Raw genomic sequence first — 11251 nt, forward strand, 5'->3', positions numbered from 1 at the left:
ATGTTTCTACCAGTATGACACACATATACAGCAGCAAAGATTTGTTTCTACATGACATGCGCTGATTCATTTGTGCCTTTTTTTCAGCAGCAGATTACAACTTTTGATGATGAGAAACAATGTGCATATCTGACGGAGAGCTTACCAGGAGCAGGAGGCCTATCATTTGGTGTAGTTTATGTCTTTTTTATTTTTTTAGTGAGACCATATGGAATGTAGCAAAGTATCTTAGTGTGGGATTGTTTGAACCTGTTTATGACGCGTCCTTTGTTTTGTGCGTTTGTCGTTTGTGTCTTCTTTTTAGCGAGAACCATACTGATATGGCAAAAGTTGTGTGTTAACACATGCAAGTTAATACTTTCTACCTCTTTTTATAACTTGACTTTTTATGTTTCCTGATAGTTCATGCTTTAATGCACAGGGAAGTTGCATGTGTTTTAGTACTAGAGTTGCCATGTTCTCACATCTGGTAGAGACAACTCTAGAATTTCTGAACAGATACGGTTGCACAGCTCTTTTTTTCCCAGAGTTGCTTCAAAAATGAACATAGTTGCTTCAGTTAACTGTTCGAGTTGTCAGGTTACTTTCCTGATCAGGGTTGCTCATGAACCCCAAGCACCTTATACTAGGATAGGAAAGAAAGCCAAGCAGATTTCAATGCATACAATATAGAGAAATTATGTTTTGGTGTTGCAATGCACCTGCAAAACTATGCAATGGTCCTGCATTTTCTTTCCCACTAGAGTTGCCCTATTTTTGTACTGGTGTTGCTTTTTTGTATCACAATAGTTGCTCAAGATGCATGCCATACATAGAGTTGGCTCAAAGCGGTCTACAAGTTGCTTTTTCACCATATCAAAAGAACGAAGTAAAAACTGGACTAGTTGATGTTCAAGCAGGGAAGAGAGAGGAGTCCGGTGGAAGTGGTGCTTACCTTGGGGGGGGGGGGGTAGGTCTGGTTTTTTTCTCTCCAGATCTGATTTTTGGAGCAAGGAGGAGGAAGGGGACCCGTGTGTCGATTTTGTTCTTCAAGACGCCATAGATGGGGCAGATCTTGTTTAGAGGAGGAAAGGCAGGAGCAAGGAGGAAGAAGGGGACCCGTGCGTGGGCTTGTCCTTCAAGGAAAAGGGAGGAGGGGGTTGCGTGAGGCGTCCGCAAGGGGAGCATGGCGCGGGGGTGCATGGAGGGGGTGGGGACCGAAGCCTGGGGACGACGGGTGCGGGGAAGCGGGGGCCGAGGGGGACCAGGTGTGATCGGGGCGCGTGCGTGATCCATCCGTGATTCACGCGGGCTTGGTTTGGTCGGTTTCGCGCGCGTGGAGCTGCTTTCCGTTTTTCGCCGTCTGGTCACGCGCGTGGGCGGTTCCTTCCTTTTCTGGGAGAGCGCTCGGGGCTGCGATCGGGCGCCCGTGCGCCCGTGAGCCACGTCTTTTTTAAATCGGTCAGTGAGCGGGCTGTCCGTCCGGACATTTGAGACGAGAAGCACACCGATTTGAGGCGTAATATGCTCTTACATATCTCAACACATCTCTTGGCCAATTCCGGGCAGAGGGATAGGCCCCGCCGGGTCGACAGGAGATAGCGACGGAGGACCGGCCGGGAACTCCACCGCAGGCGTGCTACGCGCGGAGCGTTGTTTAATGAACACATATGGTTGTCACCACGCAGGCATGAACATATCTACCCGCTCACGAACCCCGACGACGATTCCTCCTCCCGTGGCCGCACGTCAGTGACACGTGGCCCCGTCAGAGAGCCAGATCCCGCACCGAGAGTTTCTCAGTCACGCATCGCTATCGGAATCTGGACCTTTTCCACGTCACGGCCAGCTACGGGAGAGCCAGCCGCCATTGGCATTGGCACCACTCCACTCCACCACCACCAGACCCGTGCCAATCCCACACTCCAGTCTCCTTCTCATCCATCTAACCACCCCTGAGCTAATCCAGCTCCGTCTCCCTCGCTCTTCGGTTGTAGAGTACCACAGCTCAGGCCATGGCCTCCTCGCTGCTTCGCCGCGCGGCCGCCGGCCGCGGGCGGTGTCCGTCGCCGGCGGAGGCGCTGCGGAGGCTGGTGTCCTCGGAGGCGGCGCCGGAGCAGGCCCTACCGCGGCCTCTGCCGGAGATGCCGCCGTTCGACCACCGGCCGAGCCCGTACGCCGGGATGGGCGGCGCCGAGATCCTCGAGAAGCGGAAGAAGTTCCTTGGCCCCTCCCTCTTCTACTACTACCAGAAGCCGGTACTTTCATAACTCGTATGCATATTCTTCTGTTGCTTCGTCGCGGCGATTGCATAGAAAAAGACGAGATTTGTGCCTTCGCGTGCTCGAAACCAATCCTCTTAATTAGTAGGAGGGTAAATAAATTTTGATGTAGGAGATGATGTATGAACTGCATCAATCATCATGTAAGATTGGGTTCGATATTTTGCCACTCCTATCACTGTCTCGCTCACACGCTGCCCCTCCCGGGACCCACATGTCAGTGAAACATCAGGTGACACATTTTATTTTTTGAAGGCATCGATATCAAGTGATACCTACTAAAACGCCAAATAAGTATCGGTGCCAAATTTCCAAAGGCCCCGATCGAAGTCAATAGTACTATGTGTGAAATACTAGTGTACAAGATGTCTGAAGATATTTATGGCAGTATAAAATTAAAGTACCATCTTGATTCCATTGTGATCTGTATTCGCAGCTCAACATGGTCGAAGGGAAGATGCAGTACCTGTACGACGAACAAGGCAAGAGATACCTCGATTGCTTCGGAGGCATCGTCACGGTGTCATGTGGCCATTGCCACCCTGATATTGTCAAGGCCGTGCAGGAGCAGACCAAGTTGCTTCAGCACACCACCACCATATACTTGCATCATGCCATCGTCGAGTTTGCCGAGGCGCTTGCCTCCAAGATGCCAGGCAATCTCAAGGTAAAGAAATACTTCCTTCCTTCAGTGGCCCAGTGCTACTAGAAGTTACGACATGGATGGACTCGACAACGAGAAGGGAGTGTGAGTGTCTCATATTTTGGGATGGTATGCAGGTTGTGTACTTCGTCAATTCTGGGACCGAAGCGAATGAACTAGCAATGTTGATGGCTCGGCTGTACAGCGGGAATCTCGGTATGATTGCATTGAGAAATGGATACCACGGTGGGAGTGCTGGAACAATAGGTCTCACGGGTTTGCAGACGTGGAAGTACCCGATTCCTCAGGTGTGTGTCTGATTGTTAAGAGATACAAAATGACACAGATTTGCAGTGCAAGTCTTTTTTCCAGTTCAATCGATGTACTTGAAAAGATTGACCTATATATTGTTAGAATTTACATTTTAGCAATGCTAAAATTAACACTGAAGCTCAAAAGTATTTCGATATCTATTTTTTTGTCAGGGGTGCATTATGAGTTTCATCTCAGTTAGTTAATCCGCCCATGTAGTGTGAAAAATGAGGGGAGGGAACCTATAGTGCATTCTTGCACATTTTTTCAATATGACCATCTGTAGTTGTTTAAATTGTTTCTTACTTATGGGCCATTTATTTCTCATTCGCAGGGTGAGATTCATCATGTCATGAATCCGGATCCTTACCGTGGAGCTTTTGGGTCTGATGCTGCAGCTTATGCCAGGGAAGTCGAAGAACACATAAATTTTGGCAGTTCAGGAAGGGTTGGAGGTTTTATCGCAGAAACTTTCCAAGTATGACGAATTTAAAGTTGTACATTATACTGTAAAAAACTGATAATATAGTTTTATCCAGCTTTTATTCAGATGTTTTTTTTCTTGTACGGGGGAATCCAGATGACCGAACTCGTATATCAGTTTTCTCATTAATGAACATGATTGCAGGGTGTAGGAGGTACTATTGAACTAGCTCCTGGATACCTGAAGTCGGTCTATGATACTGTCCGGAAGGCGGGTGGTGTCTGTATAGCTGATGAAGTCCAAAGTGGTTTTGGCCGTACTGGAAGTAACTACTGGGGATTCCAGACGCAGGATGTCATCCCTGACATTGTAACGATGGCAAAGGTTCGTGGTAACAGGAAAAACTCTGCCTCGAAGGTTTCATTATGTTGACAGTATCAATCAATATTAATGATTTTTTTCTTTATTTCTAGGGAATCGGCAACGGTCTACCACTCGGTGCAGTTGTAACAACTCCTGAGATTGCTAGCGTGATGGCTCAGAAGATCCAGTTCAACACATTTGGTGGGAACCCTGTCTGTTCTGCTGGTGGATTGGCTGTGCTCAAGGTTCTCGACAAGGAGAAACGGCAGGCGCATTGCGCAGATGTCGGCGCTCACTTGGTGGAACGTCTGAAATCTCTTCAGCAGAAGCATGAAAGTAAAATGTCCCATCTTTTGGTCCATTTGAAGTAACCATTTCGGTCAACTGTTTGATTTTGGATTCGAGTTAATCTAACCGATCGATGATTATCCATCCCTTCGCCTTGCTTCTACTCAGTCATTGGAGATGTCAGAGGAAGGGGGCTGATGCTTGGGGTGGAGCTCGTCACTGACAGGACGGAGAAGACACCGGCCAAGGCTGAGACCGCTGTTCTGTTTGAGAAACTCAAGGGTAATAATTAGCCCACATTCCTTACCTCCATGATCTCAAAATGTTTTCTTCTACAACCCCCTAAAATAGTTCTCTTGTTCTACCAGATCTTGGTGTTCTAGTCGGCAAAGGCGGTCTCCACGGCAACGTCTTCAGGATAAAACCACCTATGTGCTTCTCCAAGGACGATGCAGGTCAGTAGCTCAGCTATCTCCACAAGATCCCCGTTACATTTCTGCATTGCTCGTAGAGACCGACTAACCGAGCTCTGGTTACTGCAGATTTCTTGGTGGACGCCATGGACTATGCGATGTCAGGGTTCTGAGGACCCTGAACGTTCTTGTGCCTGCCCCTGAACCGTCACCGGGCGGCTGCGCGGAGTGCATGGGGATGCCCTGGTGCTGGTAGCATGGTACGTGCCCATCGCTGGGCTGCGTCACTGCGTGTTTGCACACAAGGCATGTATATGTATGCTGCGTGCCCGGGTGACTATGTTTGTGATGGTGAAACGCAACCCCTACCCAGGGATGAATAAATGGAGGAAAGCATCAGAAATGCGCAATGTGCTGTCTGGCTTATCTGCTGTTTTTCTGTAGGGATATCCGAAATCCAATGGGTGTCGGAGTAAATAACTATGGATAGCCTAGCCGGCTCCCCCTGGCCCTTCTGAAAAAATTACGAGCCAATTCAGCCCTCAAAAATCCAAGACACAGGGCCGCCTTCCCCTTGCCAGCTGTCTTCAGGCCGGCTATCGGAAGGTGGCCCGACTTCAGCCCTTATGAAGAGAAGCCGCGGGAGGGCCGGCTTCGAGAAGCCGGCCGCGAGAAGGCCGACTCCAAGAAGCCGGCTTCCATAAAGCGGTCAAGATCGTACCCTCGAAGTCTGCATCCACATAACGGCGATGTGACGGGGCGTGGTTACAGTGAAGCCTGCCACCCCCGAATCCCGGAGCACGCCTGGCACAGTGCGTCGTACGGGTGGCCATGACCCGTCCGGCGCAGCACTGTTGCCACGTTGACCCTGATGTCATCCACGACGGGCTACCAGTACGGCCCACGGGCGGTGGGCCCCTTCGGGCAGAGAGACACCCGAAGGCGGCCAGACCTCCCCCAGTCGGCCCAAGATAGAGCCGGCTCCCCACAGCCGGCTTGCCATCTCCCTCGAAGAAGACGCCCCATTGAGGAGACAAGACGCGGTGGGGCTACAGTGATCGCCCACCGGGCGGCGGCACTGTAGCCACGCCCACTTCGGCGAAGCCCTCGCCACCAAGATTGAGCAACAGTAACCAGCCGCCGACAAGGCCCTGACAGTGGGGCCTGCCTGTCGACCAAGGAGCCGGCAGCCGGCGGGACCCACTAGCCGGCGCAGAAGCCGGAGAGCGTAGACACAGACGGCTGGGCCCCGCGCCCAGCCGGATTACCATTGTACTCCCGGGGGTAGGCCTATATAAACCCCCCGGGGCATCCATGCAAAGAGAGATCAATCCCTGCTAGTCTCAGACACCACATAGGGAGGAGAAGAGAGCAAGCCGTGCCCTTCTTCCTCCTCTCGCCAAACAGCTCAAGGAGCATCGTGTAGCTACTTGTTCATCTAGTGACCATGCAGAGACCCCGCAGAGCAGCAGTAGGGGTGTTATCTCCACGGAGAGCCCCGAAGCTGGGTAAGATTCGCCGGCGCGCATGTCTTCGCCTCATCCCGTTTCCAGGCACCGGCGACGTCTTACTGGCTCCCACAGTGATAAGCCACCCGTTGGCATATGTCGCACCTACCACCCGACAATGGGCAAGGAAAATCTACCCTCCTTTTCAGAATAGGAAAACAATACACTGATCCAAACAGAAATACTAGATTGTAACAAGGATCGTTAACAGGGTCTTTTTGTTAAAATAATAATCGAATCTAGCCTTTTTTTTAACACAGTACAATCGGAGTCACTCACATACACTCACCCCATGAACGCATGCACACACACCCTATCCCTATGAGCATCTCCGAGAGATCGAGCCAACACATCATCTTGAGATGGATGAAGTCGCCACAATCTCCTTCCACTGAAGGCACATCGGCGGAAGGCTTGAAATAAATTCAGGAAAGTGCAAGCCTCAGATGGGCAGGGGATCAGGGGATACCATTGTCCTCATAACGATCCAACCACATGTTGATTCGGTAACCGAATCTAGCTTATACATCTAGAAAATGGGGCAACTAGACCAACAGATGTAGAAACAACCTTAAATAAAGGGGAAATTGCAACCAAAACTCTCGAACTTAAAATTCTCACCAAAGCCATAGCATACCGTTGCACCACAATATCTTCTCCAATGGCAGACCTGTAGAGGACCAAAACCTCATTCAATCACTACAATAGTAGACCACCATGAATGATGGAGATTATCAATCATGCCAAGCACTTCGGTGAGGGCATCGCCCTATCTAGGCACATAACCACTCTAGCATAGCCACACCAGGGGGGTGACCTTACTCGACAGGAGGGGTCGTTAATGAAGGCCGCCGCTGATATCCATGGAGCCACGTCGGCTCCTTGGCAACACCAAGCCAATCGACACCATGATGAGATTAGAGTGTGAGAACTTCTATTCGATACGACACCACCATCATTGTTCAAATGATGTTACCAAAACACAAATAACGAAAAGACCCCCCTCCCCCCCCACACACACAAACAAGAGATGAGGATCCCCTCCCCTAGCCCCATAGCATCGAAGCCATAGTTGACGCATATATGAGCGACTGTAGGATTTGGATAGATCATTAAAAGGATCATATCTTTATGGCTTAAAAGTGTTCTATGTGTTATTTTTTAGCTAAACTAACATATTATATTTATTTTTGAAAATGGTTACAGCACCCGCTAAACACAGACACTAGGGAAACCAAGGGGCTCACATTAGCTTTCATAGGGCGGTGCTCAAACGAAAATTTTGAAAACTATGACAAAAAACGTACAAATCTTCATAAATAGACATATTGGTTTCATGTGTTGTTTAGGACAAAGGATTTTCTTAATCATAGATGAAAATAAAGTTTTTTAAAAATGGAAATTAAAGTTCTTTTAGTAGAAGAAGAAAACTACACTTTTTTTAGGCTATAAGATTACACTTTTTTTTGAGACAATGGTTTTTTTTTGAGAAATTTTTGAGACTGATAAGATTACACTTTTTTTTGAGAATTAAATGGGCCCAGAAATGCGGATGGAATCCTAACTTTTTTTAAGCCCAATCAGACCTGGTTCTGGACCGCAATAGCCCAATCGACCAGTGTGATTCGGTACGGCCCACGGGTCTGACGGATGGATGCGCCCTAACTCGCAGATCGCACTTCGCAAGCCGCGCCGCCGCCGCTCCCCACGCTCGTCGGGCGCACGCCGTTCAGGCCACTCCACTCCCCCCCACCCGTCCATCGTCCCCCACGCGGCGAATCCGTCGCCTCCCTCGCGGCGCGGTGGCCACGCCTCTGCGCCCCCCCTCCCCAGGGTTGCGCGCCGGCGGCGAGCCCAGCAATAGGGCAAAGCGCGACTGAATCGGCGGCCAGTCGGAGGCGCCGGGCGGGGGTGGCACCGCGGCAGGCTGCCAGCGAATAGACCGGTTGCCGCTCCATTCGTCTTCGGCTGATGGCTGTCGACGCCATGTTCCCCGTCCTGCGCTTCTCCGACTACTTCACTCGGCCGTCGGTCGAGGAGCTGGTCGAGAGGGAGGCGGCTGACCCGGGCTACTGCAGCAGGGTTCCAGATTTCGTCGTCGGCAGGGCGAGGTATGGGCAGGTGAAGTTCTCTGGCAGCACCGATGTGAGGGGGCTGGACCTGAACGAAATCATCAAGTTTGGCCGCCATTCTGTGGTGGTTTACCGGGACGAGGCTGGCAAGCCGGCCGTAGGGCACGGCCTCAATAAAGCTGCAGAGGTGACCCTGAAGCTGGATTTGGGTACACTTCCGAAACCCGGCCTCCTAGTTGAGTTGCTACGGTGCCGCGCGAAGAAGCAAGGTGCTAGGTTTCTCTCATTCAATCCTGTGAGTGGTAACTGGAAGTTCGAGGTCGATCACTTCAGTAGGTTTGGGCTTGTGGACGAGGAGGAGGATGATGTTGCCATGGATGAGCCGGTTGTACGGCCACCGATTGCTGAAGCAAGAGACCCACCTTCAAATGGGCATGAACTGGAGCTTTCGCATTCGTTGCCTGCTCATCTTGGGCTTGACCCTGCAAAGATGCAGGAAATGCGGATGGCATTGTTTCCCAATGATGACGAAGACGAAGACATGGAGGATGGCTTTCCATCTGATCGCAGACACCTCAGCAGAGAAAGGATGAGTGTGGATTCACCCAACACAAGTGGTAAAGGTCAGAGGATGAGGTCTCTCTCTCCTTTGCATGGTTCTTCTCAGAAATTTGGAAGGAGGTCTGGTGTGCTCGCAAGGAAAGAACCACATGCACTGCTGGAATACAATGTAAATTCTACAGAGGTTGGTCCATCTTCTCATGGTATTCTCATGTCTGGAAAAAACAAGGGATTTCCGGTCAGAATGGCCAAGGTAGAAGGCTTCAAACTACCAGCTGAGCAAGCAACTCCTGTTGCTGGAAAAGTATATTCTAACTGCGTAGTGGATGCTGCTTTATTTATGGGTAGATCATTTCGAGTTGGTTGGGGACCAAATGGCATCCTTCTCCATTCTGGTAGTCCTGTTAATACTCCTGGAACTGGCCTTTCTTCTGTTATTCACATAGAGAAAGTTGCAGGTGATAAAGTTGTGCGTGATGAGCAGAACAAAGTTAAAGAGGAGCTGGCAGAACTATGTTTCTCGGATCCAATGGACCTCCATAAGAGGCTTGACCGCGAAATTCTGGAAACTGAGTCTGACTCGTTTAAATTAAAGCTTCAGAAAGTTGTGGCAAGTCGTTTGGTTTTGCCAGATATTTGCAGATCATACATTGATATCATCGAAAGGCAGCTTGAAATCAGTGATTTATCCATGTCTTCACGTGTGCTGTTAATGCATCAAGTTACGGTTTGGGAGCTAATTAGGGTCCTGTTCTCTGAGAGAGAAGCTGGCAACCAGTTGGAATTTTGTGGTGATGAGGATCAGGAGGGCATGATTTTGGATAAGAAAGAAGGTTCTGTGAACATTGACCCTGATGCACTTCCTTTGGTTAGGAGAGCAGACTTTAGCAATTGGTTACAGGACAGTGTTTGTCATCGGGTACAAGGAGAGGTGGGTTCTTTAAGTGATGCCAGATACTTGGAGCATATTGTTCTGCATTTGACTGGTCGACAATTGGACACAGCCACAGAAATTGCTGCTTCAAAGGGAGATGTCCGCTTGGCAGTCCTGCTAAGCCAGGCAGGTGGATCGATGTTAAATCGCTCGGATGTTGCTCAGCAGCTGGATCTGTGGAAAATAAATGGTCTGGACTTCGATTATATTGAGGAAGACAGGTTAAAGATATACGAGTTGCTTGCTGGTAACATACAAAGCGCTTTACTTGATTCACCAATCGACTGGAAAAGGTACCTTGGTTTAATCATGTGGTATCAGTTGTCACCAGATACATCACTTGATATTATCATTCGGTGTTATCACCAACTACTTGGCGAGGGCAAAGTTCCAAATCCTGTTCCTGTATATATCGATGAAGGACCTCTTGAGGACGCACTTCAGTGGTCCCCAGGTGACCGATTTGACATATCTTTTTATTTAATGCTTCTTCATGCAAACCAAGATGAGAAGTTTGGGCTTCTAAAGACTATGTTCAGTGCATTCTCGTCATCATATGATCCCATGGACTACCATATGATCTGGCATCAACGATCTATTCTCGAAGCTATTGGTGCTTTCAGTACAAATGATCTTCATGTACTGGATTTGAGTTTTGTCCATCAGTTACTATGTCTTGGGAAGTGCCATTGGGCTATCTACGTCATTCTGCATATGCCACATCTGGATGATGCCCCTTACATCCACGAAAAATTAATCAGGGAAATTTTGTCGCAGTATTGTGAGATATGGAGCAAAGATGGGGCTCAGAGGCAATATATTGCAGAACTTGGTATACCAGCAGAATGGATACATGAGGCTCTGGTTAGTAATAATATTATAACTTCCTGCTAATTATCTGTTTAGTAATAATATTATAACCTCCTGCTGACAATACCTATATGCAGGCTCTTTATCACGAATACTATGGAGATCGACAAGGTGCACTGGGGAATTATATTCAATGCGGCAATTGGAAGAAAGCTCATACCATTTTCATGACATCTGTTGCTCATTCTTTGTTTCTGTCATGTAAGTCTTCCCTACACTGCACTAAACAATTAGTTGTAAATACCTGATTTGATGTTACACTTTCCTACCTTACATAATTATGCAGTTAAGTCCACCAAAAGATCCTATAAAAAATCTAGAAAACAGAAGTATTCATCCACATTTTCTTATGAAAAGCCCCTTCGTTTATTTTGAATATAATACTACTTGCTTTTTTGCAATCTTTTTTAAGAAATGTATTCCTGCTTTTTATTTAATCCAGTTTCAATTATTCTCCTCGATAGATTCTATCTTAAAACATATACATTGCTAACAAACACAATAAAACTTCCGTTTCTTTCTATTGAGATGAAAAAGGAGGGGAAAATATGGATTTCTAGTCACAGGCAGCAACATTCAGTACAATTTGGAACCGTTAACTA

General features: G+C 48.5%; 2 protein-coding genes across 2 annotated transcripts; both read left to right on the plus strand.

Moving 5' to 3' along the window:
* The first annotated feature begins 1861 nt into the window (after positions 1 to 1861).
* LOC125552355 (alanine--glyoxylate aminotransferase 2 homolog 1, mitochondrial-like) lies at positions 1862 to 5130 on the plus strand. Its single transcript, XM_048715868.1, has 9 exons — positions 1862 to 2237; positions 2698 to 2928; positions 3042 to 3212; positions 3551 to 3694; positions 3845 to 4024; positions 4114 to 4339; positions 4460 to 4573; positions 4660 to 4746; positions 4834 to 5130. The coding sequence occupies exons 1-9, from the start codon at positions 1995 to 1997 to the stop codon at positions 4875 to 4877; spliced, it is 1440 nt and encodes a 479-aa protein (XP_048571825.1). The 5' UTR covers positions 1862 to 1994; the 3' UTR covers positions 4878 to 5130.
* Positions 5131 to 7847: 2717 nt separating this feature from the next.
* Positions 7848 to 10912, plus strand: LOC125552356 (nuclear pore complex protein NUP96-like). The gene is made up of 2 exons (XM_048715870.1): positions 7848 to 10643; positions 10727 to 10912. Exons 1-2 carry the CDS (start codon positions 8184 to 8186, stop codon positions 10895 to 10897), a joined length of 2631 nt encoding a protein of 876 aa, XP_048571827.1. The 5' UTR covers positions 7848 to 8183; the 3' UTR covers positions 10898 to 10912.
* Positions 10913 to 11251: the final 339 nt, after the last annotated feature.

Source organism: Triticum urartu, chromosome 4, assembly GCF_003073215.2.
Source record: "Triticum urartu cultivar G1812 chromosome 4, Tu2.1, whole genome shotgun sequence".
Taxonomy (NCBI): domain Eukaryota; kingdom Viridiplantae; phylum Streptophyta; class Magnoliopsida; order Poales; family Poaceae; genus Triticum; species Triticum urartu.

Coding starts and splice junctions, on each gene's coding strand:
- LOC125552355 (XM_048715868.1), top strand. CDS start 1,995: ATGGCCTCCTCGCTGCTTCGCCGCGCGGCCGCCGGCCGCGGGCGGTGT. Junction 2,238..2,697: donor TCTACTACTACCAGAAGCCG/GTACTTTCATAA, acceptor CTGTATTCGCAG/CTCAACATGGTCGAAGGGAA. Junction 4,025..4,113: donor ACATTGTAACGATGGCAAAG/GTTCGTGGTAAC, acceptor CTTTATTTCTAG/GGAATCGGCAACGGTCTACC.
- LOC125552356 (XM_048715870.1), top strand. CDS start 8,184: ATGGCTGTCGACGCCATGTTCCCCGTCCTGCGCTTCTCCGACTACTTC. Junction 10,644..10,726: donor AATGGATACATGAGGCTCTG/GTTAGTAATAAT, acceptor ACCTATATGCAG/GCTCTTTATCACGAATACTA.